The sequence below is a fragment of the Arvicanthis niloticus genome, chromosome 18, assembly GCF_011762505.2.
Source record: "Arvicanthis niloticus isolate mArvNil1 chromosome 18, mArvNil1.pat.X, whole genome shotgun sequence".
Lineage (NCBI taxonomy): Eukaryota > Metazoa > Chordata > Mammalia > Rodentia > Muridae > Arvicanthis > Arvicanthis niloticus.
In genome coordinates, this window is record NC_047675.1 from 12,084,332 (window position 1) to 12,105,052 (window position 20,721).

At 46.5% G+C, this 20,721-nt stretch overlaps 1 protein-coding gene across 6 annotated transcripts in view; it reads left to right on the plus strand.

Annotated features, from left to right (window-relative positions):
* The window catches only part of Cacna1a (calcium voltage-gated channel subunit alpha1 A), a 299,938-nt gene that overhangs the window by 184,319 nt on the left and 94,898 nt on the right, over positions 1 to 20,721 (plus strand). For 5 of the 6 annotated variants that reach the window (XM_076915519.1, XM_076915517.1, XM_076915518.1 and 2 more), the window contains 6 exons: positions 2,661 to 2,764; positions 5,252 to 5,367; positions 5,594 to 5,650; positions 7,506 to 7,595; positions 14,818 to 15,027; positions 18,790 to 18,902. In XM_076915519.1, the coding sequence (XP_076771634.1) occupies positions 2,661 to 2,764; positions 5,252 to 5,367; positions 5,594 to 5,650; positions 7,506 to 7,595; positions 14,818 to 15,027; positions 18,790 to 18,902 (690 nt within the window). The remainder of the gene's footprint in view (positions 1 to 2,660; positions 2,765 to 5,251; positions 5,368 to 5,593; positions 5,651 to 7,505; positions 7,596 to 14,817; positions 15,028 to 18,789; positions 18,903 to 20,721) is intronic. The other variant, XM_076915520.1, reaches the window with a different exon arrangement.

The following is a 20,721-nucleotide window of genomic DNA, read 5'->3' on the forward strand; positions in this document are numbered from 1 at the left end:
AGGGACTTCCTAAAGCTTTTGAGTTGTTTACTTCCTGAATTTAAGGAGGTACCCTGCAAGATGGAATCGGTCACCTCCCCTTAGAAGAAACTGTGTCTTATTAAGAAACTAAAGGGGCTAGTTTTATCTCAGAGAAAATTCTTAAACAACACATATATACTGTGTCTAATTATGGAGTCACACATGCATACTGTACTGTCTGTCTGTGGAGATTTTCACTTGATATTGTTGTGGTACAGGTTTCTGTGGCAGCCCATCATCAGATAAAATTCCACCCCTGTACACTACCTCCTGATGATAATATTCAAGATTGTTCACAGCTTGGAGCATTCTTCTGGTGTTCACTGTGAACATTCCTGTGCATGCCTGGAGTGAACATAGGTTCATATTTCCATCGGGAACCATCTGGGAGTGGCATGGCTAAGGTTTGACAATGCACAAATTAGTGTCAGTAGAAATTGTTGAGTTAATTCTCAGAGAAGCTGTGTTCTATCCTCTCAAAACTTACATCATCTTGGTATGGTGGTGCCTAGCTCTCACTCCAGGAAGGGATATCGGGGATTTGAAGTCAGCCTGAGCTACGTCCTGATACCCTTACCTGAGAAAACAAGCAGATCTGGGTATGCGGCTTAGTTCTACAGTACTTATGTCTCATGCAGAAGACACCATGCTTCGTCCCCAGCAACACAAAGACAAAAATCAAACAAATAACAGTAAATCATAGTAAAAAAATAATCTTACCACCACCTCCAGTGGCTCAAATGTGACTTGATTTGGAAGTAGTCTTCATTACACTGGGGTCAGTCAGTAGATGACCGATTGAAGTGATAATTCTGGAGTTTGGGTTTATTTTTAAAACATTGAAATATTATAAGAGTGTGCTTTGGACTGTCTGCAACAGCTGACTATGATTTGTCTAGAGCTCTGGCCAAGGCATGGTTTCATCAGCTGCAGATGGTTTCTGAAATTGCATCATATTTGAAATTCTGAGAAATTTTGACAGGATATATAAATGCAAGGGCCCAAGAGGTGGAGTGGGTGGTTGTTGGTCGTTCAGGGGGTGGGTTGAAGTTTGCTAGTCATTGTGCGCAAAGAAGAAACAGGAAAAAGAAATTAGATTCAAAGATTTCTATCTCTATCTCTCCCATCTGTCCTTCCTTATCTCCTATCTAGTGATAGGGGGTGAAACCAAGGAGAATAAAGGGTGGAAAAAAGAAGAACCCACAAAGTAGCAAAGACCAGGTACAACTGATGTCTTTGTTTAAAGGGTAAATACAGCCACAAGCACACATAGGAAGCAGACCATGTTAAGATGAAGGCAGAGTTGGAGGTGGAGTGAAACAGGATGGCTGTAAAAACACCAGATGCCTGGTGAGAGACCAGAAACACATTTTCCCCCAGTCTTCAGAAGAACCACCCATGTCCACAAATTGACCTTAAAGTTCCACCCTACAGGACTATAAGATAGATTTCTATTTTTTAAAACCATCCAATTTGTGATCTTTGTTACAGCAGCTGCAGGACACTAATATGCTATAGTGTCCTTGTATCAGCATAACCTGGAAGTTGCAGTGGCTCCACAGCCTCATTAGGGAATGGGGATGTCAATCTTTCACATTTTAGCATTCCTTCTATAGAATTTATGCTTATTTCTAAAGGTGAGCTTTTAAAGCCACACTTAAGAGCCCTGCATTTCCCAAGTGCCCCAAGTAATCAATCACTAGGATGATCCACCTTTCCTAGACTGTAGGAGAATCTTCTTCAGCACCACAGGTAAAACCCACAGATTTGGACATTCAAAATTCACATCTGGCTCTCTGTGACTCTGGGCTGGTTGTTTGTCTTTCTCAGCCTCCATTCTAGCTATAAAAATGCACTGGTGATTATGTAGGGCCTCATGAAATGGAAATAGTGAATTAAATATAGGTGATATGCATTTAGGAGGACGGGCACGTAGTAAATACTCTCTTAGTGCTCATACCGATCGTCTCTCCACCCAACACTCACCTCCCACTTTCATCCCCATCCTTCCCTTCCTACTTCAATATTTGTTTCCATCTTTCTCTCATTCTCCTCTTTCAGTATTCTGTTTTCCATTTTAAGAGTATTCTATTTGTGGATTACTTCTCCCTGCAGAATTAGCTGGGCACTTCCTAGAGATAGATTTGTGTTGTGATTCTCATCACACTCCAGGGAATGGAGAAGATTCTTGAGAGATAAGCTTATGGCCAGACTATGAGACTCTGCGGCCATCCATATGCTTCCTCTAAGGGGAAATGGTGACTATATAGAAACAAATGTGGGAACCAGGGATTCATTCCTTTCTCCATTTCAGTGGTGTGTGTGTGTGTGTGTGTGTGTGTTTCCTTCTCATTTCAAACTCAGGTCCAGAATCATCTTAGGCTTCACCTTGGCTCCCAGATGCCTTTAGAACTGTGTGTGACATGTGACAGCTTTGTCCTCTGGTCGTATCTTGGTGATACCCCCTGCCCATCTAAGCTTTACCCTCCTTGCCCCTCACTTGGCTTTCAGAGTGCCAGGATTCTGCAAGGCATTTGACACAAACTCACAGAAGGTATCAAGCTAACGCTACTGCTCTTCAACAGTCCCACTTGGGTCCTACTCCAGTCTCACATGCTTTCCGTCTTTGTGCTCTGCAGAGCAACGATGCCTCAGGGAACACTTGGAACTGGTTGTACTTCATCCCCCTCATCATCATCGGCTCCTTTTTTATGCTGAACCTTGTGCTGGGTGTGCTCTCTGGGTAAGTCTGCTTCTCTACTCCGTCCCACTCTTCCTAATGAAAAACTTCTTTCCTGGTTTCAGTCAGCAAGATTCTTGTTAGTAAGCCATAGGCAGCTGCGTAGACTGTAAACTGCTTGGGGCAGCCAAGAGGAAGCCCTTGTGGGTTTTCTTGTCCATTTTTTTTAACACTTTGGGAGCCTGGAGATATGGCTCAGTGTTTAAGAACACTGGCTTCTCATCCAGAGGACCCAGGTTCAGTTCACAGCACCCACGTGACTGCCTGACAACTGTCTGAAACTCCAGATCTGGGAATTTAACACTTTCTTCTGGCCTCTGTGGGTACCCACACCTCTGTGGGTACCATACACCCATGGTATGCAGACATACATGCAGGCAAAACATCTATACGTATAAAAATAAAAAATAAATAAATGTAAGAAAAAATAATTTAAAAATGACAATACTTTGGGTTCCTTCTTTCCGGTCTTTCAAATAACCACAGCACACAAGCCCTATGTGGTGGCACAGGTCTCTGATCCCAGCATAGGGGGCTAAGGCAGGAGAACCATGAGTTCTAGGTCATCCAGGGCTTTGGAACAAAACCCTGTCTCAAAGATAAAATAAGGGGCTAGAGAGATGGCTTAGCAGTTAAGAGCACTGGCTGCTCTTCCAGAGAACCTAGGTTAACGCTCATGGCAGCCAACAGCTATCTGGAACTCTAGTTCCAGGGAATCCAACAACCTCTTCTGATCTCCAGACACCAGACACACTCATAGTGCACAGACATACATGTAAGCAAAACACCCATACACATGAAATCCAAATAAGTCTTTTAAAAATTAATTAAATAAATAAGGTATGAAACTATGGGTAGTGTCTCACACATATAATGCCAGCACTCAGGAAGTTGACACAGGAGGATTGCCACAAGTCTATGTTATAATCAGTCCCAGGCCAAATAGGGTTATAGGCTGAGACCCTGTCTCATAAGAACAAAACACCACCAACAAATACACACACACACACACACACACACACACACACACACACACACACACACACACACAGAAGGGGGAAGGGGGAAGGGAGGGGGAAGAGAGAGAGAGAGGTCAAAACTGCATTTTCCTTGGGGCTGGAGAGACTACTCTCCAGTTAAGCATGCTTATTGTTAGGCTGATCTGCTGGTGAATTCTTTGAGCCCAGAACTCTGGAAGCAAAGGCAAGTAGATCTCTGGGGGTCCAAGGCCAGACTGTTCTACATAGTAAAAATAGTAAGACCCTGTCTCAGTAAAAGAGAGGGGACTGGATTGATAATTCAGCAGTTAAGAGTACTTGCTATTCTTGCAGAGGACATGGGTTTGGTTCCCAGCACTCACAGGACAGTTCACAACCATCCAGAACCAGTTCCAAGGGGTCTGATGCCCTATTCTGACCTCTGGCACCAGGCACATACATACATGTAAGCAAAACATTTGTACACATATAATAAATCTAAAGGGGGAAAAGCGTGATTGTTGCTATTGCAGAAGACACAAGTTCAATTGCCAATATCTGAACAGCTTAGACACCACCTGTAGCTCCACCTGTATGGATTTGGCATCCTCTTCTAGACTCTAAGGGCACCAAACAAACATAGTACATGTGCACACATGTAAATAAAAATTATAAATAAGCACTTTAACTGCATTTCCCAACACAAGAGGTCCCCAAATACCCCAAGTTACTTTAATTAAAAAAAACTAATTATAAATAAACTTCATATTTCTCACCAAAGAAGTCCAGGGGTGCACAATGCAGCTTGATGCTGCCAACAATAACCCTAGATACCTCAGGTTTCCACTCTGCCATCCTTCTCCAGGCATTTGCTGGCAGATAGTTCATGTCTCGAGATGACTGTCTGATACTCAGAAGATGGCATCCCCATGATTCAAACGGGAAGAAACAGAGCATATAAGGAAAGACTGTTGCTGAAGGGAAAGGGGGCAAGAAGTGGTGCTAGCCAGGTGTTCTGGGTGTCAGTCCAATGTGTGGCAACCATCGCTGGCTTAGCTTCAAGTTCTTGAACTCCTGCCTTTTTGATGCCTTTTTGGAACGTGTGTGCACTGTCAGCCATCAAGATTAGGACTCCCTCAGTTCTTCTAGGTTGAGAACCACTGCCTTTCACTGAACCTCCAAACTCACGTGGCCTCTAAAAGTTTTCCCAACCACAGAATCTAGTTTTGTTTTTGATTTGTTGGGAATCAGGGAGTGGAGTTTTTGTTGTTTTGTTTTGTTTTGTTTTCAGTTTGTTTTTAAGACAAAGTCTTGTATAGCCCAGGATGGTCTTAATCTAACCTTGAGCTTGTGGTTCTCCCACCTCCATCTTCTGAGGGCTGGGATAACAGGCAGGAACCAATGTGTCGGGGTTGTGCTGTGCTGGTGAAGGACTCAGAGCTATGTGCGTGATAGACGTAGTTTTGCTGGCTGAGCCCCGTCACCTTCAACTGGCTTCTCTGTGATTCTGCAGGGAGTTTGCCAAAGAAAGGGAGCGTGTGGAGAACCGGAGGGCTTTTCTGAAGCTCAGAAGACAGCAGCAGATTGAACGTGAGCTCAATGGATACATGGAATGGATCTCAAAAGCAGGTGAGCTCCTTTCATCCTGGGGCCCAGGGGTGGACATCCCAAGCCACAGACAGCCAAGGGTCACACCTGCAAGGGAAGGTGATGGTGGGAAGAGAAAGAGGCTCCAAATTGCTAGCCCCAGAGATTAGCAGCAAGAATCCAAAGTAGAGTGGAGAACCTGTGGTGCACACTTGTAGCCCCTGGAAAGTCCTCCAGGCAGGACCTTAACTCTGCTTTTTCTCCTTAGAAGAGGTGATTCTCGCGGAGGACGAGACAGATGTGGAGCAGAGGCACCCTTTTGATGGTAACTGTTCTGAGCCCAGCATGAAGACGAGTCCCAGGGGAGTGGGGTTGGCTGGAGCTGGGCACAGGTAACTGGTTCTAGAGGGTATAACAGGACAGGGCAGGAAGAGATGTGAGGCTGAGCTGAATTTGAATAATCTAGTCATGGGCTTCTGGAAGGGATTTCAGAACCTCCTGAGGGAGCGGATCCATTCCTGACTTACCCCTTCTCCTTGAATCGTGTGTCCTGTGATGGCAGTTTTTCTCTTCTATAAAATGGACATAATAGGGCTGGTGAAACGGCTCAGTGGATGAAGGCATTTGCATCCAAGCTGAATGACCTCAGTTCCGTTCCCAGGACCCACATGGTAGAAGTAGAGAAAGAAGTGTGTGTGCATGCTCACATGCACATACATGTGCTCATGCACGTGCACACACCACACATACATACACCCCACACACACCACACACACCAATGTTGCTAATCATGAGAAGAATTCCAAAGGTGTAGACTGGCAGCCGCACCCGCGTAAAGTTCTGCGTCTCCTCAGCACCACTGAGAAAAACATAATGAGAGGCAGAGAAAATAAATGAGTCTCTCCCAACCCCCGTCCCTGACTATGGTCCACTCCAACCACTCAGATCCCCAAAGCTCAGCACTTCCTAGATCCCATCCCTACCCAGCAGTGGGAACAGTAGACACAAGAGAAAGCAGAAGAGGACAGATGGGAACCAAGTACACTGTCACAGGCATGTGAAAATGTCCCCATTTAAGGGAGTCTGGAGAAATAGATCCTCAGTTAAGAGCACTTGCTGCTCTTTCAGAGGACCCAGGTTCCCTCCCAACACTCACATCAAGTGACTCAGAACTCTTATGGCCCCAACTCCAGAGGGTTTGACACCCTCTCTGGCCTCCATAAGAACTACACTCATGTACACAAATGTACATGATCCTAGTTACTTTTTAAATCTATCTTTTAAAATAACACTATTTTATGTAGCAACAAAAAATTATTAAATGTCAGAATACCAAAAAGAAGTCAAGAATCCTAAATCTTTTGTTTGGGAGTAGAAAGAGATTCCCTGTGGGGTTTTAAGCCCCTGTCAGAGTATATACACGCACTGGCAAGCCTTGGGCAACAAGTCTTCGCACTGGACAGTTACCCCAATCCCAAGTGACCCAGCACATGTGTGCTAGGTTAAGGGATGGACGATGTCTTCTGTCCCAGGACTTCCAGGAAGCGAACCTTTCTCTGAATATAAAAACAGACCAGAGCCAGCATGGTGATGCACACCTGTATCCTATGCTTTCAGTGCTCTGGGGACAGAAGCAGGTAGATCTCTGTGAGTTCCAGGGCAGTCAGAGCTATGTACTGAGACCCTATCTCAAAAACAAACAGGACTGGAGAAATGGCTCAGTAATTAAGAGCACTGGCTGCTCTTCCAGAGGACCTGACTTAAACTCCCAGCACTTACAACTTTTTATAACTCCAATCCCAAGAAATCGAGCACCTCCTTCTGGCCTCTGTTTGCACTGCACATATGTTCTGCACAGACATACATGCAGGCAAAACACTCATACACATAAAATAATAATCGTTAACTAAATAAATAATAAAAACAGAACAGATTGACCATAGTGTTTCTGAGCCTGGACTTTGGACTCAAGCGGAACAGTACTAGACTCTTGTCTGGACTCCTTAAAGCAACGCCGCCTTACCTTCCCCAGTGGTGGTTTGCACAAGTGTACAATGGATGCTGTGGACCAGTGGGCATGGAGTGCAGGTGTACAGTGGGCATGGCATCCTGCCATCTTGCTGCCATTCTGGCATAAAAGGGTAATGCCATCTTCTCTCGCTATGTTTCCCTTGTTGGAGCTCTTCGGAGAGCTACTCTGAAGAAAAGCAAGACGGACCTGCTCAACCCTGAGGAGGCCGAGGACCAGCTGGCCGACATCGCATCTGTGGGTAAGTCCCTCTCTCTGCACTGGTCACTGCCCATCGCCCAAGTACGGGACGCTGAGCCCTGGGGGCCAGGCGGCTTTCACCCTGTCAGTGTGGGGCTTGCATTGTGAGGAGAACAGCCACCCTCCCTCAGCCTTTTGCAGTTTATTTGGTTTTTGCTATATGTTTTGTTTTTCATACCTCCCTGGAGCCTGTCTCCTAATACCATTGTAATGTCCCAACTGAATGAGCCCCGTGAATCTCTTTTAAAGATTGATTTGTTTCAGTGTTTTATGTATATGAGCACGATCTGCCTGTATGGCTGCATGGCAGAAGAGGGAGGGCATCAGATCCCAGGGCTCTTAACCTCTGAGCATCTCTCTAGCCCCCACAGATCTCTTTATTGAAGGTGTAAATCCCAACTTTGCTCATTTATATCCAGCTCTAGTCAGAGAGCAGGCTCCTGGGACCTTGACTAAGTCCACTACAGCTGAGTGTCCTACTCCTAAATGCTGGGCATAGCAGGGCATGGTGGCGCCCACCTTTCTCTCAGCCCTCCAGAGGCAAAGGCAGCTGCAGTTAGGGGGCAGCCTACACTAACTACATAAAGAGTCCCAGCCAGCCGTGAGACCCTGCTTCTAAAACAAACATAACACAGCAAAATTCCTCTGTTCCGGAACTGTTTCAGACTCTAGGTGTTTCCAGATTCGGGGATATTTCCGTATATATCAGGTGGTGTCTTAGGCACAGGACCAAAGTCTAAAACCAACCTTCATTTATTTCTCAGACACAGAGCCTAAAGGTAACTTTAGACTCCTTTAAAAAATATGTTTGTGAAGCCAGACAGTGGTGGCTCACGCCTTTAATCCCAGCACTTGGGAGGCAGAGGCAGGTGGGTTTCTGAGTTCCAGGCCAGCCTGGTCTACAGAGTGAGTTCCAGGACAGTTTCTCTACACAGAGAAACACTGTCTTGAAAAACAAAAAACAAAAAAACAAAAACGAAAAATACTTTTGTGTGGCCAGGTGTGGTAGTACAGGCATTTAATCCCATGACACGGATCTCTGAGTTCCAGGATAACAAGCGTTACATGTGAAACTCGGTCTAAAAATGATATTAATAATACAATAATCACAATTACAATAGTTTTGCTGGCAGGCAAGATTCAATACCCAGAATCAATGTTGTTGAAAGGGAAGAACCGACTCTCACAAGTTGTCCTCAGACCTTCACACTCACTGCACACTGCACACTGACACACAATAAATAAATTACACTGTAATTTTAAAACACAATTTTATGCAGATTTTTAAAGTTTTTATTTATTATTTTGTTGTGTATGATATATATGGGACAGTCCCACATGCACCAGTGCTGTTGTGGATGTCAGAGGACAACTTTGGAGTTCTGAAGTGTTTTACCCTTCTTGCCAGCCCCAGACGGACTTTCCCATGTGTGGTGTTATATGGTGTGCAGAGGTTTAATGCTGGGAATACGTTGCCCTTAGATGTTCAGGTTAGGAACATGTATCTGCAGTCACTGGCTGATGAATTGGGAATGAGCACTGGGTTCAGTACAAGTCAGAGGCAGAATTCCCATCCATGTGAAAATTCTCACCCAAGAAGAATACACATTAAACTGAGATTTGGGGCTGAAAGATGGCTCAGTCAGGAAAGTGCTTGCCTCAAAAGCACAAACACCTAGTCAAAGTGCTAGGACAGACCGGAGCGTATTTGTAACCCCAGTGCTGACTCACTGGTCAGCCAGCCAACCTAGCTTAACCAGTGAACTCCAGGCCACTGAGAGACCCCCAACTGAAAGGGATGTGGGTGGTGTCCTGAGATGCTCCAGCCTGTATGCAGACATCCGCCCACGAAGACACAAACATGGACATGCATATGTGCAGGCACACACACCCCCCAAAACTAAAGGGAGTAGCAACGTAGATTGGTAGACAAAGGTGCTTGCTGCCAAGCTTGACCTGAGTTTGACTTCCCAGGACCCACCCGGTCAGAGAAGGCTTCTCAGAGGAGATGGCATTTGGGTTGAGAACTAAAGGCTGATGTCAGACAGAATTGCTGAAAAAGTGTCTCTTCAGCAGTGCCACTGGCTGGCACTGGGGGTGTTGGGAGGAACAATGGGGGACAGGGGTGTCAATGCATACACATTCCTGTAAGATTGCCCACGACCATCTTTCCTCTCAGAGCTCCCTGGGGTGGGGGGCAGTGGCTCTACAGAGGACAGCTGCCTCTAGCCAGTTTCTCGGAGTAGAAACCCTGCCATGCACATTCACAGTTACTCCCCACACCCTATGGGCGTGCTCCTGGGGATAATTACAGGATCACAGCTATGAATGGCTTCCCAGCTCCTGACTCTCTAAGCCACTGAATAACAGGACACTCATTCATGAACTTCTCAGGGACACAGATTCTCACTGGTCCCCACCCTGGCTCTGGCACACTCCCTCTGCCAGCTAAGGATGTTTGCAATGATGTTTTAAAGCTTGCTTTCCATTTCTGGAAACACACTTTTGTTTATGGTGACTGTTCCTTCCGTTTCTATTTGTGGGTTCACCTGGTCATGTCCTCTGGGTAGGTTCTGCAGACATCTGTTTCTGCTTCATGTACTCAGTCAACATTGGCCTTGACTCATTTTAGAATCTCTCTTTCCTCTTCCTCCTTCCCTTCCCCTCCCTTCCCCCTCCTCCTCCTCAGCCTCCCTTTCCCCCTTCTCCTTTTTTTTTTTTTTAAACTCACATAGTCTCCCTGTGTAATCCTGACTGGCTTAGACCTCACAGAGATCTGCCTGCCTCTGCCTCCAAAGTTCTGGCAGTTAAGGTGTTCACCTCGTCTGGCTGTCTACTCCCCCCAACCTCCTGCAGAGAGAATGGAAAGATTAAAAAGCACTGACTGTTCTCATAGAGGACCAGGGTTCAATTCCGCCCACTCACATGGTGGCTACCATTACCTGTAACTGCAGCTCTAGGGGATCTGACATTCTTTTCTGGCCTCCCCAGGTACACATGCAGACAAAACACTCATACACATAAAGTAAAAGTAAATCTGGCCAAATGTGGAGGCTTTATTCCCAGCACTTCAAAGGCAGAGGCAGGAAGATCTCTATGAGTCTGAGGCTGGCCTAGTCTACTTAGAGATCCAGGTCAGCCAAGGCTACATAATAAGATCTTGTCTCAAACAAAACAAAACAACAACAACAACAAATGTGTGTGTGTTTATGTGTATATGTACATGTGTAGGCATACATGTCACCAGACATGTCTGGAAGCCAGAAGACAACTTGTAGATCCTAGAGATCAGACTCAAGTCATCAGGCTCAGAGGCAAGCCCCTTCAGCCAGTGTGCCATCTTGCAGGCCCCACATTTTGCTTTGTTCATCTTAATCAGAAAGCACCTTTGTCTGTATTGTGCTTGGGAACCCAAGTTGAGGCCTTGTGAATTAGATGGGTGCCCACTCTTAGTGAGTTTCTGGTCTTCATCCTTCATTCTGACAGACATGAAAACTTGATCCAACCAACCCCATGCTGACAAGGATGAGGGGAAACAGATTCTCGGACGCTCTTGGTGAGGGCATAAATCTGTGATGTTCCTGTTTGTTTTCAATGTATCACTTGGCATTATCTGATTATAGATCAATTCCTTGATCTACTATCTAAGCAACTTTTATTATTTGTTTTCTTGCTTTTGCTGAGCTGAGGGCACAGCAGGATGAGTGTCGTCCGCTCTTCTACTCAGCTCTAAATCCAGCCCCTTCACCTACTGTTAATTCTCTGGCAGAATTGCTTCTAAAGTTTGAATAAATAAATGCAAAGGCCAGAATGGGGATCACAGGGAAAGCTTGCTGAGAATCCACAAGGCACTGGGTTCTACTCTTACCACCCTAAAACCAAACAAACTTAAACTTCTGTGAGAGCTGAGGGGATGGCTTTCAGGGTAAGCCTGGTCTTGCAAGCATGAGGACTTGAGTTTGAATCTTAGAGCCCATGGAAAGCCAGAATCAGTAGTGTGTGTCTGTAGCTCAAGCACATCAGTGAGATAGAAGGCACTCCCAGAAACTTAGAGGCCAGCTAGCTAGTATCAAACAACAACAAAAGAGCTGATTTCAATGGGAAAGGTGCCACACACTCTAATACCAGCACTGGGAGACAGAGGCAGGTGGATCTCTGTGAGTTCAAGACCACACCAGGTATACCTAGTGCATTCCAGGCCAGCCAGGGGGACATAGTAAGAGTCTGTCTCAAACAAACAAACAAACAAACAAACAAACAATAAATAAAAACCCTTCTCAAACAAGGCAGAAGGTGAAGATGAGAGTCACAATTGTCCTCTGTATGTGTACCATGCGTGTGAATGCATATACAAGTGTTTCTTCATATACACAGAAAATTTTTGAAAGACGTCTTACAACTTTTTAGATGGACCCCAAATACAGTCTGTAGTTTGATATCTCATGGTGGGTTCCACCTAGGCAGCAGATCTGCTCAACCACAAAGGGGGAGACCTCATGCTAACCACTAGCTTCCTAGCTTGCCCAGAAGGGATATTTGGGATCCCAGAGCTCTGACAAGGAAACTCTATAGCTGTGCTTCTTCACGGGCCCCACTGTGCTGTGGATTAGTGGGTGAGCCTCCCCTAGGTTTTCTCAGGCTGAGGAGCTGACTGTGGGGCAAGGAAGGGGACCTGGGCGGGGATAAAATATCTGCTAGAAAGTCAAGTTCCTTTGTTGTAAGATGTGGTCAGAGAATGTGTAGCAGTGTCACATACTTTAAATGGCTAGGGTTGCTGGGAAGATGGTTTGGTGGCTAAGATGCTGCCTGTGCAAGCCTGGGGGCCTGAGTTTCATCCGCCAGGATCCGTGTACAGAGAGTTGGGTGTAATGGTGCATGCTAATCTTCACAGCCTGGAGGAGATGACGACAGGTGCGTCCCTGAGGCTCTCTGGCTAGACAATCTAACCTAGAAGGCAAGTTCCAAACCCTGTCTCAAAAAATAAATGTGGATGGCACCTGAAGACCTCTGGCTTCCACATGCACATGTGTACACAGACATAACTCAAAATCATGTAGGTATGTACACATGCATGAGTGCATATGCACACATACATGCACACCTGCGCGAGTGCACACACATACACACACATATACACACACACACACACACACACACACACACACACACACACACACCTGAGGTCATCAACTTGTAAGGAGGGAAGGTGGTTCCGGCTCATAGCTGGGAGGTTTTCTGTTAGCTGTCACTCATTTCTGTCTCCTTTGTGTGGTGGAAGCAGCTGCTTCTGTCATAGCAGCATGGAGCAGAGAAAGGTCAGGAGAAGTCAGGACGGGAACTCAAGGCAGAAGCCAATGCATGTGTCATGGAGAAGGCTGCTTACTGGCTTGCTTCCTCTGGCTTGTTCAGCCTGCTTTCTTATGTGCCCCAGGACCACCTACCTGCTTATCGATGGCACACCCACATCTTATCGATGGCTGGGCCCTCTCTTCCTTACCAATCTCTAAGAAAATGTCCCCACAGACTTGTCTACGGGTCAATCTTGTGCAGACATTTTCTCAACTAAGATTTCCTCTTCCCAGATACATCTAAATTTGTCAAATTGACTGAAACCCAACCAGCACATCCCTCTAGGCCCACCTCATAGTGTCTGTCAGCTCCTATTTATGCTAAGAGGCTGGAAGCATTTAAGATGCAAGCCATAACAGTAAGGTAATACACATGGTAACTGGCACGAGCAATGCTACAGTGTAGACGTGCTTCAGACCACCTGCAGAGGCTGCAGACAGCACAGTAGCAAGAATGTTCACTGCCCTTGTAAGACTGGCTCCATTCCCAGCACCAACATAGCAAAGTTGACAACAGCCTAGCTCTAGGGTATCTAACATCCTCTGCTGGCCTGTGTGGGCATACACACAGACACACAGACACACAGACACACACACACACACACACGCATACACAAATGTTCATAAAAATAGTAAATAATAAAAAATCCAATTATGTAATCCACAATTATCTTCAATCTGTATCTACTTGTACAAAATGGAATTAAGTTACATTTTTTAAATTTGTAATAATTTTTTTAATATAATCATTTTTAAAAGGCGGGGGGCATGGCTCAGTAGTACGTGTATGCCTACTGTGTGTAAGGCCTTGAGCTCCGATCTTGACAATTTCAAAAAGGTAAAGAAATAAAGGGATAAATAAGATGCAGAATATAGAGCGTGAGAGAAAAGTGAGGCCTCTGTAGTTCGAGGTCTCCAGTCAGTTATTACATTTGGGGCCTGGAGAGATGCTTGATGTTTTAAAGCATGGAATGAGCCTGAATTCAGTTCCCACTCTCACATGAGGTAGTCCTGGCCACCAGTAACCCTCGTCTTCTTCTGACCTCATGAGCATGTATACACACATGGCACTCACACACAAACATACTCACACCCCATGCGAAAATAAATATTTAAAAATAATTATCATATCCCATTTAGATAAAATAAATGTCTAGTGTATCTGGTGTGTGTACATTCACAAGTATGCAGCTGTGTGCACCCTGCCTGTACATAAAGCCAGAGGAAGATACCGACTCCTGCTGTGTCATTCACATGTAATGTCTGTGTGGCTTACACATGCACTTGGAGGCTGGAGGACAGCCTGCGGTAGCCTCCTCAGGAACCCGGCCACCTCCCTAGAGATCTGATCTCTCATCAGCCTGGAGCTCACTGACTAGGCTAGACTGGCTGGCCAGTGAGTCTCCTGTCACAATCACTGGGTTTACAAGTGTTCTCCACTCGGTCCATGTTTGATGTGTGTTTTAGGGTTGAACTTGGTCTTTGTGCTTTTGGGGACAAGCTGGCCCCACGTATCTGTTTAACTTGTGTTTTCCTTGAGTGGCAGCTTTCACATGGGTGGGAATTCTGCCTCAATCTTGTCCCCAGCTCAGTGCCTAGTAAGAGCAATTCCCTATGAACAGTTCCCCAGTGACCCCCAACTGAGTGCCCCTAATCTGAACATCAAAAGGCAGCAAGCTCCAAACAGCCACATAACAGCTGCAAGTGGGGAGACCACATTGCACACTTGGGAAAGCCAGGATCCTGTCACCCCTCAGCCTGGGGGGGGGTAACTTCTATACTGGGAATTTGCAGCAGAGCACCCTGTTCCATCTCATGTGGCTTCTTCACCGAGGACCATCCTGGGTCTCACCCTCTCCATCCTTTTCCTGACAGGGTCTCCCTTCGCCAGAGCCAGCATCAAAAGTGCCAAGCTGGAGAACTCAACTTTTTTTCACAAAAAGGAGAGAAGAATGCGTTTCTACATCCGCCGCATGGTCAAAACTCAGGCCTTCTACTGGACCGTGCTCAGTCTGGTAGCCCTCAACACGCTGTGCGTCGCCATTGTCCACTACAACCAGCCCGAGTGGCTCTCCGACTTCCTTTGTGAGTGTGGCTTTCAGGCATTTGCCCTCTGCTGCTTCTGTGACTCTCCCTGAACCTGCCCTTGCCTGTGGCCATATCTGCAGCTGAAACAGGGGCGGTGCATGCCTTAGACTATATTAGCAGGAGGCCCGAAGCAGCTAGGAGAACAAAGACAGAGGGTTCTGTAGCTCACAGTTTGTTAGGGACAAGGGCATGATGCCACCTTTTTTAGCTTAGCTCGGGAAGAACCTCCAGGTGAGTGACATGGGATTGGAAGGAATGTGTTGCGGAGCCTGTGGTCACACCTACAGCAAGGGAGCTGAGACAGACACACAGACATCAAAAAGGAAAAAGGAATAGGAACTGGCTAGATGGCTCAGTGTGTAAAGGCACACGTGTCAACCTGAGTTGATTTCCAGAACCCACATGATAGAGAAAAATGGATTCCCAAAAGCCCTCTGACTCCACAGGAGCACTGTGGCATGGGCATGCACACACATACACACATACACACACACACACACACACACACACACATGCACACATACGTGTGCACACATGCATGCACATACAGTAGTAAAAGAAAAAGAAGCACAGAAAGTTAGAGACAGGCTGAGACAGATATAAATGCAAAGACAGACAGCAAGATATAGACACTGAGACAGACAGACAGACAGTCAGACAGACAGACTCGGACTCAGAGTAAGATAGGCAGCAAGGACAGCATTCACACTCTATAGTCCAGCCTCCTATGACACAAACCTTTGAAAGGGACACAGAACACAGCCAGCCTTGCCCAGCCCATTTTTCTCTCAGTCCTGAAAGTCCAAAGCTGGAGGTCAGGCTGCTGTTTTTAAGTGAGATGCGGGAACACTGATGAAGTGTAGATTGAGGAGACAGGAGACAGACCACAAGAGAGCCACACAGAGACAGCAGTGTGTTTGTGATACGCACTTTCAAGTCCCCACCTTAGAACTGCATGTGTCCTGCAGACAGTGATGGCCTCTGCCCCTCCCCTCCTTCCAGTACTAGAGCTAGAACTCTGGGATTTACACATAGTAAGCTGTGGGCTCTAACCACAGAGCCACACTCAAAACCCACACTAGGAGATTCTAGGCCCCTGACCCATATTCCCTTCTTTGTTCAAACGTCTACTTCTCTCCCTCCTCTCTTCCTGTTCCTTTTGCTCCCTGTCTACCTGGGGCTCATTTTTAGAAGACTCCTCTAACACACGTGAGTCTATCTAGCTTTCTCAACCAAGCCAGGACCCTCAGGGGTTTGTCCTCTGGACGCTACCTAGATTTTCAGGATTTGCCTATACTGAGCATGGGCACTAGAATGTGGAAGCCCCCAGGCCTGGAAAAACTCTAATGAATCAAGAGAAAAAGATGTGGGCCTGACAAGGGTGTGGACCACCTGGCTCTCCCCTGGAGCCCCCTTGAGAACTACTAAATCTTTTATGCCTCCCAAAGTCGTTCTGACCTATTCGCTGCCTAGGACAGCTATAAGGGACAGCCATGCCTCTGACCTAGGACAGCTATAAGGGACAATTATGCCTCTGACCTAGAAAGGCCCAAATTGTATTCCAGAGGACTGATTCCTTGAAACTTTGTGGTCCCCAGACCTGTTGTCTGACCCCACAGGACACCCCAAGGGGACTGTTCTTTATCTGAGCCTGACCTGCTTCCACGCTACCTAATTGTGTCTGGCCCCTCTGGAGCTGTGCAAACAAGGGCTCATTATTTCTCGATATGACCCTCCTTTCACACTATTTTTACTTGCCTATTTTCCTTCACTAATCATCTTGCAGTCTGTCCTGGTTATGGAAACAGGGGATTAGGGCTTCCTGCCTGGAGGCTCTGGTGTGTAGACATCCTTCAGTTAACCCCATTCTCCAGTCATGAAAAAAGACAGAGAGGTGAAGGAACTTCTCCCAGGTCACAGAGATCATAAAGGATGAATCCAGGACTTGAACCCAGGGACAATTTAGGCAGTTGTATTTCTAAATCTAAGCTGTGTCTGGTGGTGGAGTCTGTGACGTCTCAATGCATGTCCTATCCCTAGATCCAGACTGTCATCCACTGATCAGAGGTCTTCAGTCCTAAAGCAATCTATAAGTAACAAAGGTTGAAGCGGCATGACCGGGAGATGGAACTCAGTCCAGAGAAATACAGACCAGAATGAGGGGGCCCTTGGGATCAATGAAATGAGTACGCAGGTCTCGGAGTCTCTGTGTGGACCTGGTAGAAGGTGTGGCTGACCGTCCTGAGGGTTCACCAGAGTGTCATGTGTTACTAACGCCCACATTTCCGTGGTAACTGGGGGCAAGCATCTCAGAGACTTCTGTCCTCATAGAGCCTCCTTACTGTGTCTCAGAGGTGCAGATGTTATAGGCAAATCTGCTTCCTTAGCTGCTCTGTCTTTGATACAAAGGGTTTCTCCCCAAAATAAGGAGCTTCTGAGAATCTTACAAATCAAGGGCAGTTTTGACAAGAAATGACACTGAGAGATATTTGGCAATCAATTCAAACCACCTCCCTAAAGCATGATCTAGCTAGGGCTCTTGACAGTCATCTTAGCTAACCCACACTACTGTAACACAATACCTGAGGCTGAGTAAATTAAAAACTACAGACATTTTCTTTCTTGAATTCCTGGAACCTGGGAAGTTCACATATGGCCCTCAGGGAGGCTTGGTTGTCTACTGGGAAGTTGTTCTCTGCCCTCCATGCTGTATCCTCTGGATGAATGAAAACCAGAAGATGAACATCCACAACAATAGGCATATCTGGTGCTGTTCACGGGCTCTAAGATGCCCTTCGGCCATCTTACACAGTTCTAGCAGCTTTATACACTTTATACACGGTGAAATTGCTCCCTGGGGAATACCTCTCAGCGTGGGTTTTAGAGGCCAGGTGTGGTGACACACACCTTTAATCACAGCACTAGGGAGGCAGGGGAGGCAGATCCCTGTGAGTTTGAAGCTGGCCTAGTCTACAGAGTAGGAATGACAAGACTAGGTAGTGAGACCCTGTGTTTCAATAAGCAAATTATCACAGATTTCCAGAGAGGAACGAAGGTTTTCAAACCATGGCAGTTATCAAACAGAACTAGCTCTGGAGCCATAATCATGAAGAAATTACTTTGAATCCTCTGTCCTTCCTTTTGCTTGCTGCTTTGTTTTGTTTGTTGCAGTGATGGAATAGAACCCCGGGATTTATACTGCCAGGCTGGTGTTTGACCCCTGAACTCTCCATTAGGGAATTCTAGGTAGAGACTCTACCACTAAGCCACACCCCCAGGACCTCACTGGGGGATTCTAGGCTGGTTTCTGCTGCTGCCTCTCACTGTCTAGTTCCAGGCAGGCATTCCACTTATGTTTGGCTGTACCCGAAATCCAGTTACTCCCTCACTAAATGTAATAAGCCACACAGGGATCCATCAGTCAACACAAGAACTTGGCCTGTAGCGTTATCCTACACCCAACTTTCCTCATCAAACCAGGGTGAGAACTATTCGATGAATACCACTGGATTTTCTCTCACTCTTTTCTGCCCGAAATTTGGGTGGTTGTTTGGAGATTGGGGACAGTGGGTCCTATTCTGTCGCAGAAGAGAAAGTGAGGCCATGGGAAAGAATCCATGAATAGCCATTGCCAGTGATATATGGAGTGTCGTCTCTTCTTCCCTGCCTGCCAGGGAGACACCAGAGAAAATGCAGAGGCACGGGGGGGGGGGGGGGAGTCCCCACAGCTTAAACAACGCGCCTTCCTTTCCCTTGCAGACTATGCAGAATTCATTTTCTTAGGACTCTTTATGTCCGAAATGTTTATAAAAATGTACGGGCTCGGGACGCGGCCTTACTTCCACTCTTCCTTCAATTGCTTCGACTGTGGGGTGAGTACTGCCTTTTCCAGGCCCCTTGCTCTGCGTCTCATCAGAGATGGTTGATATCTGGGGACTTTGTAGTAAAGGGGAGGGAACCGGATATGGCTTCTGTTGCAGTCCTAGCACCTGAGTCTGAGGCAGAATTGTGAATCAAGGGAAGCTTGGGCTGCCTTTCAATAATAAAAACGGTAGTGGTGGTGGTGGCAGCAGCAGCGGCAACAGTGATAATGGTGATGGTGATGATGGTGGTGATGGTGATGATGATGATAAGGTCACCTCTTGATGAGTGGTGAGTGGAGAAAGAAGAAAATGGGCACGGAGGACACACAGCTGCTGTCACCAAGAAGGGACAGCGTGAGCTGTCTTAGGAAAGAAAGTAAAGGTAGGGAACCAGTGGTTCTGCAGTGAGTAAAGAATGGAACTAGTTTCTATTTTAAAATCTCAAGGCAGCCAAGCAATGGTGGCATACCACACGCCTTTAATCCCAGCACTGGGGAGGCTCGGGTGGATCTCTGAGTTTGAGGACAGCCAGGGCTACACAGAGAAACCCTGTCTCAAAAAAATAAAAATGAAAATGGGGGCTGAAGAGATGGCTCAGCAGTTAGAGCACTGACTGCTCTTCGGTAGGACTCAAGTTCAATTCCACATGTTGGCTCACAACCATCTCACACAGACATACATGCAGGCACGTAAAATAAAAATGAATGAATTATTTTCTAAAAACCCTAGGCTAGACATAGTAGCAGGCGCCTTTAATCCCGGCACTTGTGAAGTAGAAACAGAAGGACCAAGAGTTCAAGGCCAGTCAGGGCTTGGGCTGCATGGCACTCTGGTTTTTTGGTTTTTAAAAAAATCTTGGGCCAGCAAGATGGCTCAGTCAGTAACAGTGCTTGCTGCCAAGCTTACCTGAGTTCAACTCCCAGGAGCCACATGGTGCAAGAAGAGAACCAACTCCTACAGGTTGTCCTCTGCCCTACACACACACACACACACACACACACACACACACACACACACAAATTCATAATAACAACAAAGAATAAATAATTTTAAAATAAATAAAAATTAAAATAATAGAGAGAAAGAACCTTGAGGAAAACCAGACATCAAAGGCCCACAATACCTAATCCCATTTCTATGAAGTGGCCAAGGAGGCAGAGTCACAGACATCAACAGTGGGGCTCAGACGGGGAAGGTTAGGTGTGTCCCAGGTGGGCGGGCCCTCTGCAGCTGCAGTCTGGCCCAGAGTTCTGAGTTCTGTCTCTGTGTGTGTGTGTCTGTGTGTGTGTCTGTCTGTCTGTCTGTGTGTGTGTCTGTGTGTCTGTGTGTGAAGTGCTGAGACAGCAGGCATATGTGAGGTATGAGTTGGGGCCCATCATCTGTTAGTCACTGTGACAAAATGCCTGATAGATGCCCAGGTGGTAACAGATGCCCCCAGGTGGTGACAGATGCCCAGCTGGTGACAGATGCCCCCAGATGGTGACAGATTCACAGGTGGCAAAAGATGTCCTCAAGTAGTGACAGATGCCCAGATGGTGACAGATGCACAGGTGGTAACAGGTGCCCCCACGTGTTAGCAGATGCCCAGGTGGTGACTGATGACCCCAGGTGGTGACAGGTGCCCAAGAGTGGTAGATCCCCAAGTGGTAGCAGTGCACACCTTTAGTCCCTTTAGTCCCAGGAATTGGAGGCAGAGGCAGGTGGATCGCTGAGGTGGAGACCAAGCTGATCTACACAGTGAGTTCCAGGACAGCCAGGGCTACACAGAGAAACCCTGTCTCAGAAACAAACACAGAAACAAAACCTGCCAGAAACAACTTAAGGAAGA